The sequence below is a fragment of the Chamaea fasciata genome, unplaced genomic scaffold (assembly GCF_029207755.1).
Source record: "Chamaea fasciata isolate MVZ Bird 193981 ecotype frontalis unplaced genomic scaffold, bChaFas1.0.hap1 SCAF_23, whole genome shotgun sequence".
NCBI lineage: Eukaryota > Metazoa > Chordata > Aves > Passeriformes > Sylviidae > Chamaea > Chamaea fasciata.
In genome coordinates this window covers 6,193,579-6,211,035 of record NW_027094108.1, presented here as the reverse complement: position 1 = coordinate 6,211,035, position 17,457 = coordinate 6,193,579, and the positions used below count along the sequence as shown (strand labels likewise).

Genomic DNA, 17,457 nt, shown 5'->3' with positions numbered 1-17,457 from the left:
CCCAGCCAAGGACAGGGACACCACTCACACTAAATCAGGTTGCTCCAAGCCCCGTTCAACCTGGCCTTGATCAACCTTGACCCAACCTCCCTCAGAAGGGAGCTGATGGAGAGCTGTCTTTATTTCAGGGACCAGCAGTGCAATTCTGCACCCATTTGCAGACCAGATGCAGAGGCGAAGGGAGCTGGTGTGACGTGGGCAGGGTGGTCCATGGCAGACCCAGACATCAGGCCACCAGGTCCCTCATGGGTCATGCAAGGGGCCCTGTCCCCCGAGAGCTCTTCTTTGCACCCTGTGTGGTTTATCTCAGGGATGGTGAACAGAACACCAGTAGGGGAAGAGATGGAATTCAGGCCCAGCTGTGGGATGCGTGCAGGGCCGTTCTCCCCACACTGCTCTCTGCAGCCCTTCATGGACACACACACACTTTCCCCACTCATTTCCCACCCACCTTTCCCCCTGTGTGTTTCCTGGCATCCCAGCGGAGCCTTGGACTCTGCACTGACACAAATAAAAGAAACAGTTGGGTTTTTTTTTAACTTACAAATACACCCTTTTAATTCTCACACCCACAGTGCCAGGTCCTGTCCTGACAAGCGGGGAGCCCCTGGCACTGTGGGCGTTTGTCAGCAGCTCAAAACAGCAACAGCGGGCGAGGGAGGGACGTCCTGGTTTCTGCTGTGTCCCCAAAGCCTTGGTGATCCAGCAACAGGGAAAGGGCTGAGGGGGAAGGCATGGGGGAGTGTGGATGTTTTGGGCAAGGCTGTGTGTACCTGATGGAAAAACAGCATGGCATGGGCTGTTGCCGAGGTGAGAGTGAGGAACTGTGCCGCGCTCCACGTCACACCACGCCGTGGGAAAACATCACTGTGCTTTGGCAGGGCTCTTTAGGGGCAGGCAGCAAACTCCCCCAGGCCTGTGGGGAGTGGGAGCTGCTAAACAACGGGGTGGTGTGTGGAGCAAGAGCCTGAAGCTGCTGCTGAAGCCAGAGCCCCTGGCTAGGGAAGAGGAGCTGGCCGCTGAGCTTGGCTCCTTTCCGGCCGGCGCTGCCTCCCTGCTCTCCCTTCCCTGCTGAGCGGCTGCCTCTGCTCTGTGCCTGAGTCTGTCCAAATGACATCTGCAGGCATCAGGTCATCACTCCTTCTTCTGGCTGTGATATCACATTGCCAAGGAGAAGGGGAAAAGTCTTGGCCCAGGGCTTTGACAGCCTTTCAGCAGCTTCTTTCATCCCCCAGCCAAGCCGCTCTGTCCTACAGCACCTCTGCCTGTTCCTCCTGACACCAGAAAACCTGAACCCTGCCCCTCCTGCCTCTCCCCACCTCCAGATCCACAGATTGCTGTTTCCCTTTCATGCTGTTTACAGAACTGGAACAGGGATGAATAGTAGGAAGCAGTGAATGAACTGCATGCTGGCTCACAGCTCCTTGCAGAACAATCACACCCCAGTGCTGAGGATCCCACAAATCCCATCCAAATACTGAACCACGGACCTCAAACACTCAGCTGAATGCCACTGTAATGCCCATGGTCTGCTGCTGTGTAGCTGGTTGCATCTACATCTTATTTTTCCTTGTGAGAACTTGCTTCGAAGTCTCAGATGTCTCTCATTTCACTCATATCATTAAGAATAAAGAAGTCTCCTGGGCAGGAGTTTACTGCTGGTCATGCCGCCCAGGTAGAGCATTGGTCAAAGGCCTCGGTTCAGCAATGGGTGAAAATGCTGGGAAAACAGATTTTGGGCTCCTCTTGGGGTGTGTGGTCATGGCTAGAGGCTGTTCCTCTTGTTGGCCCTTTGAGAGTTGAGCAGTGCAGTTCAGGGCCGGGTAGGTTGCATTTAGCAGGATAAGAAAGTGATGCTGGAAGCAGCTTTTTTGCCACCCTGTTTTCAAATCCTGTTATCCTGGAGCTGGAAGGAACCGGGCAGCAGGAAACCATTCCTTCACTGGCAGCCTGCAGCCTCCTCCAGCAAACACCCAGCCCCAAAGCCTCTCCCCACAGCCGCTGCCAGGGCACTACCAGCGCTGCTCCCAGCACAGCTGCTGCTGCTTGCCATCTCCCCTTCCTGCTTCTCTGATCTCTATGCAAATCCTCACACCAACAGCAGCCAGCAAAACCCAGCCAAGCCTGGCAGGTATCTTTTGATTTGGGTAGTGTTTAATGTGGGGGCCTCTTTAGATTAATTGGGCCTTAACAGAAACAGAACCCTTCGGTCTCCAGCAATTATCCTGCCTGAAAGATAGCCTGGATGGGGCTTCACTGGCATCGGGTTTGGCTTTTTTAATGGGAAAATTAAAAGGGTTTTTTTTAATGGGAAAGAGGGAAAGAAAAAAGAAAGAGAAAAAGAGGAGGAAGAGGAAGGGGAAAGAAAAGAAAACGGAAAGAGAAAGCCGTCATCTCTACTGCTGGAGAACTTTCCCAAAGTCTTTTCTGCAGCCAGGACTGCAGCCCCACGGACCATCACGAATTATATTTAAACAAGAGTTGTTGGCGTTCAGTGAGCTCAATCCAGGCAGTTCATGCCACTGCAGGAGCAAGTGCTGGGACATTCCCTTTAGGCTCTCCTGGCCGAAGCCCCTCGTTTTGAGCCCGGGCGTTTCCAGCGGGCTCTCCCCGTTAGCTCCAACCCTTGCCGGGGGTTCCACGGCCCGGGCCGGTGGGTGAGCTCCGTGCCCGGGGTTTTTGGGGCTCCGGCTGCGCTCTCCGAGCCGAGGGGCTGCGCGGGGCTCTCGGTGCGCCCGGAGCCCGGCGGGGCGGGCGGGCGGGCGCTGCCGCCGCCGCTCCCTCCTCCCGCCGGCCGTCCCTCCCTCCTTTCCCCTCCTCTCCCTTCCCAGGCCGATTGTGCAATCGCGAGCGGCGGGGCCGGCGGCACCGCCCGGAGCCGGCACCGGGGGGAGGGAGGCGGCAGCTCCCGCCCGCCCCGCGCCTCCCTCCGTGGCCGCCCCGCCGCGCCGGGGATGCGGCAGCCGCCGGCCACCGCTGGGCCCCGGACCCCATGGGATGCGCCCGCCGTCGCCTGGCTGGTGAGTAGCCCCGGCTTTGTGTGCCCCCCGCACCCCCGCCCCGAACCTGCTGCTTTTTCCCCCGCACCAGATTCTCCGTCTTTTTTCCTCTCTCGCTTCTCTTCTCCCCCCCGCCGCCGGTGATGGATGGCCGGGAGGATGAGGATGTTGCCACGGGCAGAAATCGGTTGCAGATGAGGCAGACTTTGGGGGGGTGGGGGGGGGATCTGCGATCGTTAAACTATTTCCACCGCCGCTTTAGCTCAAATAGAATAAAAGCCTGGGAGCCGGGGAGCCGCGCTGTGTCGGTCGCACATCTGTGGTACAGAGTCCTTCCCTCCTTTCCTCCTTCCCATCCCTGTCGGGGTTTGAAACAAAAAGTGCCGAGGGAAGAACGGGAACGTTCAGTATCGATTAACCACACCACCAGCGGACGCGGGGTAGTTCAACGATCATAAAAGAAAGAAGTTTTCCCGATGGCAAGGCAGTAAACTTTTGTTCCTTGAAAAGTTCATCCCGGGGATTAATTTACATCCTTGTTTCATGGAAATACTTCAGCCACTTACTGTAAAGCTTATATCCAATATATCCCTACCTATTTTTTGAACCCCAGCGTAGCATTTCAGTTTGTCTCAGTATTTGCAGCAATTTTGATTTGTTCTGTACAACAGTCTCTGGATTTTAAGATCAGCAGGGATTTCTCTTTTTCTCTGGTAGGTGTTTTGGGAACAGAATATGCTTTAGCTCGCTTTCACGCTGCATTAAAGCTGATCTGGACAATCCGTTATTGCCTACTAACATTTCTCTTACGAGGGCACCAGCTAGTTCTGCTCCACTCCACAATCTAACTTTTACATATAGGATTAACCCCTTCAAATTAAAAATCCAGTGTGAAGTGTTTGTGGATTTAGGACACTGTAGCTTTTCCATGTGGGGTTTTTTTTTTTTGGGAAAAATCTGCACCCTGCTGAAACAAGTGGGAAAGATCCTAGCGATACGAAGAGACACAGATTTTCCCTTGTATTTTTAGCCAAAGACCTCGGTGCCCTCTTTGCAATGTCCAAAAATCAGCTCCATACATCGGGCACTTCTGCCTTTTGAAGGCAGTCTCCCATGTCGTAAAAGGCTGCTCGCCTCAAATTTGCAAACCGCAGGATGGGAAATGGAATTTGCCTTCAGTATAAAAATCCCAAGTGTTTGCAAACAGCCCTGAGAAGAATCCGGGCTCTTGGCGTGACCTCTCTGCACTGAATTCCAGCTTGGGGAGTTTGCGGTCTCACAAAAAGGGCAAACGAGCAAAGTCTTCCCCAGTGCCCGGCCTTCCTTCCGGAGCAAGGAAAACAGTTGAGCTGGAGGGAGTTTTGGGTGCTCTGGAGGTGCAGGATCAGGCCCTGAGCCAAAGGGCTTTTCGAGGAGCCTTGAAGACCTGCCCGTGTTGGAGTGACTTTGCTTGTTCCGTGCGCTGGCGTTGCCGAGGGCGGACTGAGCTGGTGCAGCCACGGGAAACCTGCCCGAGGAGCAGAGGAAACTCCTGGGCAGTTATTCCTGCCCAAACTCCGCGCTGTTCCCATTAAAGCTTTAGCAGCTCCTCTGCCAGATCCCATATCCGACCACGGGGCAGGCAGAGCCAGGTTCTTGCTCCGTCCTTGGGCCTTGCTCTTGCTCTTTTTGTTTTGAAGTCTGCTGGAGAAAACCACCCGGGCTTGGAGATGCCCTGTGACAAAGCAAGGAGCAGAGTAACAGGGGTCCAGCACGGCTTAGGGCAAAGAAACTTCACACCCGCTCGAATCAGACTCTTAAAAACCTGAACAGCTGATAAAATTGTCCTTCTGGGGGAGTTCTGGAGCCGGAGTGAGCGGTGGTCTGTCCTCTGTTAGCCCTGGCAGGGCTGTGCTTGCTGGTCCCCAGACCTTTGTTTCTCGTGCAGTGCTGTTCAGGGAGGGAGGGCCGTGGGGGCCAGGGCTTTCCTGGACATAAATTAGCACCGAGGGTGGGAACCGAACAGCCCAGCACCCATCCCAGCAGTTGTGGAGCTGGGCTGGGCTGCTGCCCCCATTCCAGCCGGGATCGCAGCCCTGTGGAGCTTTGGAAATTGCATCAGGATGGAGCCCGTGCTCGGGTCACTCTTAGATGTGGTTTAAGCCTTCTTCCTCTCTGACACAGAGCTCAGGCGGCCTGTCCAGAGGGGGAGGAGAGTGCTGTTCGGGTCACAGTGTGATTTCTTTGTGGGCCCAATCCTGCAGTTTTAGGAGAAACCGTCTAAAAGTCAAGTGTGAGGTCAGCCCTGGTAGCGACTGAAAATCCCAGCTGGGCCGTGAGCTGTTACATTACCTCCAAACCCCTCTGGCCTCGCACTTCCACGAGTTCTGCTGCTTTTGGTCAGTGCCATGGGTAAATAACACAGGCGTTGGGTTTATCAGAACTGAGGAGGCTGGTGTGGTGTAAAGCAGAGACTAAAAGAGGGAAAACCTCTTCAAAACCACATCAGGTCACTGAATTTCTGCTGCTGTGACCAAGATATGGCCTGAACGAGTATAAAGGGAGAGGGAGACGACAGGGAGGATCCTGAGAGATCCACAGCTCCATCCACAAGCTCTTTCCTCCTTTCCTCCTTCCCCTTCTTGCTCCAGCAGCTGGGAACCTGATCCTGCAGGCGCAACCCCGCTGCGTTGGGTTTTTACGCAAGTTTGGTAATGAATGACCGAGCCAGGCGAAAGGCAGCGTGGTTGGCATCCGAGACAGCTCCCCTCGCTGCCTGCAGGAATTAAAAAAAAAAAAAATCATCATCCTGGTGGCCACTCTGCGCTGGAACTGGTTTTATCTGGTTCCAGTTAGGCTTGTTTTGAGTAAGACGAGCGGTGCCAGATTCTGATCTCATTTGCACCACTGGAGTCATTTGGAGGAGCCGGTCCCAGTTTACCTCACTCCGAGTGGAAGCCGAACGGGGCCCGCAGGGAGCCGCTCTGCCCGGGGCAGCGCCCGGTGCCTGCCCGCCGATCCGACCCGGGGAAACGCCGGCGGCTCCCGGGGGTTTGACTGCCCACTCGCGAGGGCTGTGCTCCAGCAAGGAGGGGAGAGGCTGTGGCTTTGGCCGCACGGGGGATGGCGGTGCCCGAGCTCGGGCAGAGCCGGCCGCCGCGGTGCTGCCGTGCCGGAGAGGAGAGACTCCTTTCCCTCGCTGGGTGCGAAGCTGCTGCTCGCGGGGCTCGGGGACAGCGTCGGAGCGAGCAGCAGGATCCCTGTTATCCGTGGGATTTTTCAAAGGAGCTGTTGGACGCCCACCACCCTCCTGCACGTCCGGATGCCCTCAGCCCCGGGCTGGCTGTGGGGCGGTGTGTGGGAAACACCAGCTCCGGGGAAGAGCAGGAGGCAGCCGGGCCCCGCTCAGGCCCGGGCATGTGAGGGAGGCCCCGGGCTGAAACGCTGCTCCCAGCTGTGCTGGGAACTGCCTGGTGCTCAGATCGGCCGCACCGGCTCCGACCCAGCGCTGGGAATGCTCCAGCCACAGCTCCAGACGGATCCTGCCCTGTGCAGGGCTTGGGCACAGCCGGACCCCCTCCGTCTGCCCAGCGAGCTGAGACCCCCGGCCCGCTGCTCCCCGGAGCCGCCGCTGCTCGAGCCTCATCCCAGGCTTGTTCTCCAGCTCCCCACAAAGCTGATCTGGTCCCGGGCTTGTTCTCCAGCTCCCCACAAAGCTGATCTGGTCCCAGGCGTGTTTTCCACCTCCCCACAAAGCTGATCTGGTCCCAGGCTTGTTCTCCACCTCCCCACAAAGCTGATCTGGTCCCAGGCGTGTTTTCCAGTTCCCCACAAAGCTGATCTGGTCCCAGGCTTGTTCTCCAGCTCCCCACAAAGCTGATCTGGTCCCGGGCTTGTTCTCCAGCTCCCCACAAAGCTGATCTGGTCCCAGGCGTGTTTTCCACCTCCCCACAAAGCTGATCTGGTCCCAGGCTTGTTCTCCACCTCCCCACAAAGCTGATCTGGTCCCAGGCGTGTTTTCCAGTTCCCCACAAAGCTGATCTGGTCCCAGGCTTGTTCTCCAGCTCCCCACAAAGCTGATCTGGTCCCAGGCTTGTTCTCCAGCTCCCCACAAAGCTGATCTGGTCCCAGGCTTGTTCTCCAGCTCCCCACAAAGCTGATCTGGTCCCGGGCTTGTTCTCCAGCTCCCCACAAAGCTGATCTGGTCCCAGGCGTGTTTTCCACCTCCCCACAAAGCTGATCTGGTCCCAGGCTTGTTCTCCAGCTCCCCACAAAGCTGATCTGGTCCCAGGCTTGTTCTCCAGCTCCCCACAAAGCTGATCCCTGCTTCCATCCCACCCGTCCCGCTGCTCTTGGGGGCTGCAGAGCCCCACGTGCTGCAAGAAGAGGGGGAGTGGAGGTGTGGGGCCAGGGTATGTTCCTGAGCTTTAGGCTGATGCATTTTCCTGGCCGTGATTGTTGTTAATGCTGAAGAAATTGAGCAATTGAAATAAATTACCCGAAAATGTTTATATGACTCTTGCTTCTTCTACAGCCCATTAGTGTGTCCCTTTTCCAGCAGAGCTTTTTCAGGACCCCATCCTAAGCCTAAGTCCAGAGGTAGCTTTCCAATGACTTCTGTAGGTAAAGCAGCTTGGAGGTTTTTTTTCCAGCTGCAAAAAATGAGTTTCCCAAGTGCTCAGTGCATGGTCAAGGAGCCAGATTAAAACTCTCAGTGTTCCAACATCTTTTGACATGCTGGCCAGTGTGGGGAGGGCAGAGGGCTTTAAAAATGCTGCACTGCTTTTCTTTATTTCTGCTTTATTTGTGTGACTTGCCCAACCATGCTTGAGTGGAAATTAATACGTTACAGAAATGGAAGCTCTAACATCTGCTTCTGAAAGGAGCAGACACAGCCAGGTCCACAGTGAGAAACGACACAGCTTTTGCTCCATTATCAAAAAGTTCTTGGGATGGATTCTTGTGGTTATTAAATATCAAATGTCTTCCTGTGGTAGTTGCCTGTTTATTTTTTTGTAATTTCTCCCCAGATTTTGCAGCTCAGCGAAGCAAGACTGGAGCTCTGAGCTAGGGAGAGATTTCTGTGCTCAGTTAAGCACTCCTGTGTCCTGCTGTCCTGAAGAATTACCTCCAGACATTCTCAGTGCAGAGTTCTCTTCCCTCTCCCCTGCCCATATCAATCAGGTTCTTTTGGGCTGTTAGTCACTACAGTAAAGGTCCCCAAAATTGTAAAGTTTTAACTAAATGCAAATTTCAAAAAGGGGGAAGTATTCTATGAGAACAGGTATTAAATAACATCTGTCATTTTGATAGATGTTTTTCAATACACGGTCACTTCTCAATTTTTTGCAGCTGAGATTTAAGCTTTTCCTTTTAATAATGCCGGCTTATAAATTGTTTTGTTCCATGTAAGCAAATATTATTTGAGTTGAGTTTCCTAAGAGCCAATCCCCAGTGGTGCTCAGAAGTGACAGACCTAATCCGTGCCTGAGGAGAGCCATGCCCTGGATCTTTCTGGGATGTTTCTTTCCAGTTGCCACCAAGCAGATGCTTTTGCATCCTTTTAGGTGCCTAAATAGTAATTTTCCTTTCAGCATTTCCTGCAGTGAGGTCTCTCCTGGCCACCTGCACGCACAGCAGTGATCCCACAGGAGCGAGTCCTTGCAGAGCTCCCTCCCCTCCCCTGCAGCGCCGTGTCCTGGTGTGACTCCCCCACACGCTGTCCCCACCTGGCTCCCACCTGCCCCCAGCACCTTCCACCCAGGAATGTGGGGCAAGGGCTGCTGGCAGCCAGCCCTCCCTCCTGCCCTGGCAGCTGCTTCTCTCCGAGGGAGTCTGCGGCTCCAAACGCCTCCCTGTGCTTTCCACGCTCCCCGCGCCCATCAGCTCACTCAGTGCTCCCCTGTCCCTGCTCTTGCAGCCAGGGAAACTGAGGCACAGAGCACCTTGGGGCCCTCCTCTGCTCCGTGTGGCAGGTCTTGTCAGCCACACAGCCCAAATAACACAGGAAGCGCTGTGACTCCTGTCTGACACCAGCCTGGGGTCACTCCTGGCGGCTCGGCCCAGTGAAGGCAGAGCCCGGCTGGGTGGGGAGCTGGATCCACCAGCAAGGACAGCTCTGTGTCCAGGGAGGCAGCACAGGGGAGCAGATCCCAGACCAAGAGCCACAACCTTCACCTTGTCCATCTCTGCTGAGGTCTCGTGTGTCTCAAAAGGGCCTGGATCCCTGAGCCAGGCACTGAGGAGCAGCATGGAGCTGTTTCTGTGTTCCCAGGCTGGGAGCCCTGGCCAAGTGATGTTTGTAAAGCTTTGGGGGTTCTTGTCTCTCAGAGCCTGCGGTGCCTCGTGTGTGGCCGTGAGCACAATCTACCTGTGTTTGTGGTTCTCTGTATTTGGCAGAATTGCAAGATCCTGGATAAGAAAAGTATCTATAAACACATTAAACAACTCATGAAACGTTCCCCATGTCCACCTGCAAGCTTGTCTTGTGTTATGGTGTAAACTTCCCACTGGAAAAAGAGGGTAAAACTGATTAGATCTGTTTTATTTTCCTCCAGAAGTGTTTGGTTTCCAAATGTCTGGGAACAGCTGTGGGCTGGATGGTGGGAACGTGGCCTCCGAGGTAATTCCAGTGATTGTCCCCCGGCCCATGTAATGATGGAGATTTTCCCAGCTGCTCCCAGGTGTTGGTGTTATCCTGCTGGAGGGACTCCTGAGAGTGCTGGGACTGCTGGGATGGGAGGAAGGAGCTCCTCTAGGTGACACAAAACATCTGAGGTGCTACTAGATCTCCACAGCGGGAAGCTGAGCTGCCCCGTTCTCCCAGGGGTGCTGGGGTGGTCCCTGAGACCCACCTGCCCCTCAGCTCCTTGGGCACAGGCTGGAAAAGGGCTCCGGAGCCGCTCCCCACGAGGCTGCAGCTGTGCCTGCGCTGAGCGGTTGTTTGCGTCGGGAGCTGGGATGTGCCAGGTTCAGGGCCTGAGTCATTTATTTCCCAAAAGCTGCCGGAGGGATGGCGAGGAAGCTGCCATGCGGCTCCCTGCCGAGGCAGCGGGGGGAGACCCTCACGGGCCGGTGGCTCTGCCGGAACTGAGCTGAACTTTCTGCTTGAAGAGCTTTGACTAGCGGGGAAAAAAATGTGCCTCGGTGCGGGGAAGAGAAAGAAGCCCCTGTGTGCCGGGAAGTGGCTGCTCCCGCCGGGTCAGCCGGGGAACACACTTGTCCCTTTCGGGCTGCAACGTGTAATTTAGCTTGTCACGGAGGAATGTGCTCAATGCCTTTATTTAATCGGGAGTTTGCAAACCTGCTCGGGTGCCTCGTCTTCCTTTTTCCCTTCCCTTCCCAGCCGGGGGGGGGGGGAGAAGGGACCACGGTGCTTTTGTCTCGGTCGCTGTGGCTGTTGTCAGATGAATGGTGTTGGTGGCAGCTCTGTTCGCATGACTGGTTTGAGCCATGGACACGCTGCTCCCAGCCCCGGCTCCCTCCCAAACTCAGCTGCATCAGATGTTTTCCTAGGCACTGGCATCAACCTTGTTACTTATTAGAAAAGTAGCCCTGCGGGTTCCAGGACATTCCTGGGAGAAGGAAAACACCATGTGCTGGGGATGTGCTGTGTTCAGGGCTGCAGGGCAGTGGGGGATAGCAGTGCTGGGCACCAGGGTGTCCTGAGGAATTGGGGACACTTGGAATTGCTCCAGCTCCAAAGGGGTGCCTGGTTCCCCTGCTGGGGGTACCCAATTCCCCACTCCTCCACCACCCTTTGCAAAGGGGCCCGTGGGGGCCCTGGTTACAAACACACCCCTGCTCAGGGAAGGAGAAAGCTTCAGCACATGTGTAAGTGCTTTCCTGAACCCAGGCCAGGTCCTGTGCTTTAGCAGAGCACATCCTCACTCGTCTTCCTCACGGGATGCTGGGAGAGGATCCCTCATGCCTCTGGCCGTGGGTCTGCTCTGAGCAGCAGAAACACCTCCACGGAACACAGATCCCAGCAAACAGGACTTGTCAGCACAGACAGGAAGGTTTGCCTCCTCGCAGCTGGGCAGAGATGCACAGAAACCTGGAAAAACCCCACCTTTCTTAGGAAAGAAGGAAATTGCTCTCTAATCGGGCATGTGGAAGTGAACTTGTGTGCTGACTCCAGAGGAATTTGGGCTGTTCCCCGGGGGGTTGTGATTGCTCTTTGGGTCACATCCCAGCTCTGATCTCGGACTTGCCTTTGGGAGCAGGATTCCTCAGGACAGAGCTGCTGGCATTTGAGGAATGAGTGATGCTTGTTTTGGAAAGCAAACCAAGTGTGTGTGAGTCCGTGTGTACAACTTAACCATGTTGTTCCTTCAGAAATTGCAGAATTCCCCCACTGAAATGGAAAAAAAAAATAACTTCAGGACAGATGTATTTAACCCCACAACTCTCATTAGAGGCAGTGCAAGCTCAGGAGTTAAAATCCTCTGCTTATCTCCAGCCAACACCTGCGAAGTCTCCTTTGTGCAGGTATTTTGTCCCATGGGGAACCCTTGGGATTCACATCCCACAAGTGCTGGGAGGATTACGAAGCCAGGGCTTTGCAGGTGTTGCTGCATTATATTCCTGTCATTCTGTATCACCAGAAAATGAGGAAATTTTGCAGACACCCCCCAAGATCCCTCCAGAGGTCCCGTGAATGAGGATGCTCTTTTCTGTGTGCCATGGGATGGAAGAATCTTTCTCGTCTGTCCCTTGATTCAGATCCAGGAGGTTGAGCTCAGTGGAGGGATAACAGGGCAAAATCCCATAACGACCTTAAATCCTTGAGTGCTTAGGGGGGGCGTTCCAATCATTTAGATAAATCTGATGGTCCTGCAGCCCAGGGGATGGGGATGAGGACTCTGGAGGAAACAGGGCATTTTTCCTCTCCTCCCCAGCAAGTGTTAGAGGGCTGGGCCCAGCAGCCATGGGAATCAACAGGAGTCTTTCCAGTGTGGGCTGTGGATCGTTGTCTGGTTAAATAAATAGAAGGAAATAACAAATAACAAATGGTACTAACAAATATTTTCGGAAGTATATAAATGCCTTTCACCGTAACTCCATCCAAACCCCACACAGGAAAAGATTTCCCTGTTTCTGTGCTGCTTTTCCATCTGCCTTTCCCCAGCGACTTGGGAGTGTTAATTCAGGCACCTCGGCTGGAGAGCAGAGCAAGGAAACCTTGTGGGGATTTCTCTGGGGGTGGGGAGTGTCCTCCAGGCTGACCAGCTCTGCGAGCGAGCTTCATCCTTGTGACAACCCCCCCCCCGCCTTGTCTGCAGCCCCAGTTCCCGTCCTCGGAATAACCCCTTGCAGACTTGGAGCGGCCCTGTGCAAATAAACGTTGTATTGTTCTTTCCTGCGGGTTTCCAGCCTCTGGGCTGAGGTTTCCACGTGTCCCTGCGTGCTGCTGCCTTGCAGCGACACCTGCCGCGCGCTCCCAGGAGGAGAGGGGTCCCCGGCCAGGCTGGCAGCGAGGTGGGAGAAAAGGAATTGGAAAGCTTGTTCCTTTCCTCAAATATAAACCTTTCTGTGCGGTGGGACTTCTCCAGCCTGGCTCCACTCGTGGCGGTGACACTTTTGGTTTGCAAACTTCTCCCAGCCCAGCTTTGGGTGGGAGATGAGGAGAAGGCTGCTGTTGTTCCAGGCACGGAGCTTGGGAGAGAGAACACAGGTATCTGAGTGGCCCAGAGGTTGTGTGGAAGAGGAAGGAGGCAGAGGAGCACATCCCACTCCACAGGCAGTGCTCTGGGAGCTGTCCTGGCCTCGGCAGGGGCTGTGGAGGGGGATGTGGGGATGGACCTGTGCTTGTAGCAACCAAGAACTCCCCCAGGGCGGGAGGAATGGGCTGCTTGGCCAGTTTCCTTTGCTGCTAACGTTTTGCTCTCCGTGTCCAGGTGTAGGACGTTGGCAGAGCTGGCCATGATGTTATGGTTCGTGGTGGGGGCCCTGTTCCCAGCGCTGCTCCTGGCCGCTCCTCCGCCCATAAACAAGCTCGCCCTCTTCCCGGACAAGAGCGCTTGGTGCGAGGCCAAGAACATCACCCAGATCGTGGGGCACAGCGGCTGCGAGTCCAAATCCATCCAGAACAGGTACAGATCCACCCTCAGCCCAGGGCTGGAGGCAGCTGGTGGCCCTGGGGTGGCTCTGGGGACTGTGGCTTGCACAAGAAGCCAGGCGCAGTGTCCTGCCTCTGTCTCGGGGAAGGTCAGATCTCTGCCCTCACCCCTCCCGCTGTCTTTGCAGGGCCTGTCTGGGACAGTGTTTCAGCTACAGCGTCCCCAACACCTTCCCCCAGTCCACAGAGTCCCTGGTTCACTGCGACTCCTGCATGCCAGCCCAGTCCATGTGGGAAATTGTGAGTATCCTGCTCTGCTCCATGGGGCCTCAGCTCTGCTCTGACACCACTGCAGGGCCAGTCCTTCTCTTTCTCTGGGCTTTTCCCTCTCACACTTTCCTTCCAGGGCATCTCTCAGGTGACTGTGCCGTGTCTTGAGATGCCTGGGTGGAAGGAGCTGCTGGAATCTCTGTGAATGATCCATTATCCCTCTGTTTGCAGGAACACCCCCTGTTATTCCCTGCAGCATTTATCCCTGTGCTCATCCACATGCCTGCTCTCTCCACTGCTCCCTTTGTCACCTGCTCCCCCTTGGGAGATTTGGCTGTGTTTGATATCCAGAACTTCCTCCCACAGCCAGTCATCCTTAGACCTCACAGCTCCCTGTCGCCTCTGATCCTGGCAGAGCCATAAACCGAGGTCCAGGAGAAGCCCAGAGCCCGGGGAACTGGCTCTGCTCTCTGCCTCAGTTTCAGCTGACATTCGATGAGAGGGTTTAGTCCAAACTACCCAGGCTGCTCGGCATCACCTCTTGTGGGTGGCCTTTGCTGTCACACCCATATTCCAGTGCCAGCAGCGCCTGGGAGCTGTGTCCTGCTGGAACTGGTGCTGAAAGGAGGTGGGAGTGAGGTGGGGGGTCAGTCTCTTCTGCCATGTCTCAGCTGAAAGGAGAGGAAGTGGCCTCAAGTTGAACCAAGGGAGGTTCAGATTAGATACAAGAAAAAAAATTTCACTGAAAGGATGGTCAGGCTTTGGAAAAAGTTCCCCAGGGAGGTGGTGGAGTCCCTGTCCCTTGGAGGTGTCCAGGGAATGACTGGATGTGGCACTCAGTGCTCTGGGCTAGGTGACAAGGTGGGGATGGGTCATAGGTTGGATTTGATGGTTTGCAGGTTTTTTCCACTCTTGATTCCACAGTTTAGAGGTGACTATGGTGGTGCTGGGTTGATGGTTTGACTCGATGAGCCTGAAGGTCTCTTCCAGCCTTGATGATTCTGTGATTTTCCCTGAGTGTCTGGAACGACACATTCCCAGAGAACTCCCACCTTGCAGACAGACCGGGGGTTTGTTTCTGTGGATACAAACCCATCACATCTGACCTAAAACACCCCAAATCTGCAGGGTCTGGGGCAGGTCACACCTCCCTCCACGGGAGCCTGAGCCCTGACCCCGCTGTATCCTTGTCCCGCCGCCCAGGTGACACTGGACTGCCCAGGCAACGAGGAGATCCCCAGGGTGGACAAGCTGGTGGAGAAGATCCTGCACTGCAGCTGCCAGGCCTGTGGCAAGGAGCCGAGCCACGAGGGAGCCCTGTTCAACGTGTACCTGAACGCCGAGGAGAACATGCCCCACGAGGGGCCCGCGCCCCACCACTACCCCCACCACCAGCAGGAGCTGGAGGAGCCGCCGGCCTCCAGCCACCACCACCACGAGGAGGAGGGCGAGGAGTGACCCAGACCGTCCTGGCAGGGCTGTGCAAGGGCCAGGCCGGGCTTTGGGGAGGGAGGGGGGTGCTGGAGTCTTTCCTGTGCATTCGCTGCCCTCGGACGTTCCGAGGCGCAGGCGGGGCTGAGGCTGGAGCTGCAGGCTGAGACACCAGGGCTCGGCCTTTCCTGATGCAAAACTACTTGCACATAATAATGATAATATATTGAGAGGAGTGGCACGAGGGGCTGTGGCTGAGAGCAGGGGCTGGGCCGGGCTCCCGGGGCTCTCCGCAGGCTCCCGGCCCTGGGGGGAGCCCTCTGAGTCCTGCTGGGTTCTCCTCACGCCCAGCGTGGGGGAAGAAGGGACGCAGCCTCTCCAGAGTCCCTCGAGAGATCCACATCTCTCCTGGGGTGGTGGGATCAGCAGCTCCCCTTCTGCCTCCTCTCTCCCTGCCTGCCCACAGGGGCTCAGCGTGGACATGCTCCTGGCACCCACTGGATCTTAGTCCAGCCCCAAGCCTTGGTATGAGGTGGCTCCTGGGGAGGGTTTTGCCCCAGGATTTGCCCCTGGGGCTGTGTGTGAGGGGACCGGGATCCGTGGTGGTGACAAGCCTTACCTTGCTGTCCCCAGGGCCACCACATTGCTCCCTGAGGACGGATCGTGGGCGCTGGGGCTTCACGTTTCGGGGCTGCAGGGGAAGGCCAAGAGCTGGGGGGGGTCTGGGGAGGTTCCACCCCTGGTCCCCTTTTCCTGCTGCACTTCTGGAGGGAGAAGGGGGCTGAGGGCTGGAACGTGCCCGTGCAGGGAGTGCTCGGGCAGGGCTGGAGGTGGGCACGGCCTCTGCTGCCCCTCTCTCTCTGTTGTATAAAGCTGATTCCTTGGCGTTGTCCTGACAAGAGCTTCCAGAGCTTGTAATCGATGCCTCCCCCCTCCTTTTGACAAGTTTTGGGGTGTTGTTGTTTTTTTTTTTTTTTTCTTAAATAAATTAGTTCTGACTTCCACTGCTCAGTGCTCTGATGCCTGTCTGGTTTTTGGCAGTGCTGACACCAGGACACCAGCCAGGACAGGCAGTGATGCTGGAGGGTCCAGGGCAGGGGACGGCCCGTGCTTCCCGCAGCTTTCTGCTGCATTCCAGCTGGGAGAAGGAGGACAGAGAGCTGCTGGAAGGAAAGCAGAGCCCAAATACTGCGCGTATGGGCCGCATGTGGCCCGGGGAGCGTGCACGGAGAGCCTGCGCGGCAGCTGTGGCCGGGCGCGGTGGGTCCCACTTGTGTGGGATTCCTGTGGGATCGCTGGGATCACGCCACCTCCTCCGGCGCTGTTGCCACTAGGTGACAGTCTTGGTCCGGCGTGGTCCTTGGCATCCAGACGCTCACGGCCCCCGGGAATGCGCTGGGAGGAGAACTCGGACAGGACCGCGCATCCCTCCAGCGGGGAGAAGGGGCTGAGCGCCTTGGCTGGAGCCGGCGGGCTCTTCCCAAGGGTGTTTGGATCAGGCGTTCCCTGGGCAGGGCTGTGCCCTTGCAAACCTCTGCTCCCACTGATGCCAGGGCAGCGTGGATGTGCCCTCAGCAAGGATCAGTGATGCACCTTGGTCTGAGCCTGACCCTGGGGAAGGTCCATCAGCTCCCGGAGGGGCTCCTGGGTCAGCAGACAGCTCCCGCTGCCCCCTTACTGAGGTCAGCTCTTATTGCCCTCTCCTTGAGGCTCTGGGGACTCTGCTTAGGTTGGGAGAGCAGGTCTGTGCTTGGGCAGGTGGGAGAGGGTTTACATTAAGGCAGGAATTGCCACAGCAGAGGGGATGGCAGGGCTAGGGGTGCTCTGTGTTGTTATTGTCGTGTTTTTAGGCTGTGAAGTGTCTTCCAAGGAAGAGAGCTTTACCTGAGAGCCAGGAAAAGGTGGAGAAACCTGTGGTGGTCACTGAGCACCGTCACGGGGCTCTTTTACTGGTGCACAGTGGAAACAGGCTGGATGTAGCAGGGAGCTGTTCCTGTAAACTCCAGGAGCGGCAGTTCAAGGTGTTTGGAGCAGGACGTCTCCACCTCTGCTCCACACGAGCTGAGCTCCAGCAGAGGCAGGCAGTGGAGGGCTGTGTGCAGATGAAACCATAAATCGAGGTAGTTAAGCCAGGCTCTGCCCAAATTCAAAGCCAAGGAGCCATCCCAGTCAAAGCCTGGAAGGACATCCCAAGAGCGCACTGCACTACTGGACGTGGCTGTGCTAAGCCCTGGGCTGCCTGGATCCCCTCATCGAAGTCTCTCAGCTCCGAGTTTGACTCTCTCTGTCTCAGCCTTTTTTTTGTTGTTGTTGTTGTTGTTGTTGCCATGTTGACACTTGGGTGGCTGTTGACAACCTGGTTTTGCTTTCCCTGCTAGTGGTACTGGAGAGCAGAGCTGGTGGAGTCCATGATCCCTGCAGATGTGTCCAGAGATGCGGTGCAGGGAGACTGCACAGACAGGCCAGGAGAGCTGCCAGCAGGGACAAGCTTTTGCAGGGACAGTGGTAGGATTTGGTCTCCATTTTAAGGCAGGTTTTTTAAAACACATTTTACTTCAATCAGTTCAGATTCGTTTCCCCAGCAAACACATCCAAACAAAGTGTACAAAACTTCCCATGCATGGAGAATGCTGTGGATGTTGGGAAGAGGCTGCCCAGAGAAGCTGTGGCTGCCCCTGGATCCCTGGAAGTGTCCAAGGCCAGGCTGGATGAGGCTTG

At 56.0% G+C, this 17,457-nt stretch overlaps 1 protein-coding gene across 1 annotated transcript; it reads left to right on the top strand.

The window, feature by feature from the left end:
- Positions 1 to 2,914: 2,914 nt before the first annotated feature.
- Positions 2,915 to 15,750, top strand: NBL1 (NBL1, DAN family BMP antagonist). Its single transcript, XM_066203099.1, has 4 exons — positions 2,915 to 3,020; positions 12,878 to 13,072; positions 13,227 to 13,338; positions 14,512 to 15,750. Exons 1-4 carry the CDS (start codon positions 2,998 to 3,000, stop codon positions 14,764 to 14,766), a joined length of 585 nt encoding a protein of 194 aa, XP_066059196.1. The 5' UTR covers positions 2,915 to 2,997; the 3' UTR covers positions 14,767 to 15,750.
- Positions 15,751 to 17,457: the final 1,707 nt, after the last annotated feature.

Coding starts and splice junctions, on each gene's coding strand:
- NBL1 (XM_066203099.1), top strand. CDS start 2,998: ATGCGCCCGCCGTCGCCTGGCTG. Junction 3,021..12,877: donor CGCCCGCCGTCGCCTGGCTG/GTGAGTAGCCCC, acceptor CTCCGTGTCCAG/GTGTAGGACGTTGGCAGAGC. Junction 13,339..14,511: donor CCCAGTCCATGTGGGAAATT/GTGAGTATCCTG, acceptor CCCGCCGCCCAG/GTGACACTGGACTGCCCAGG.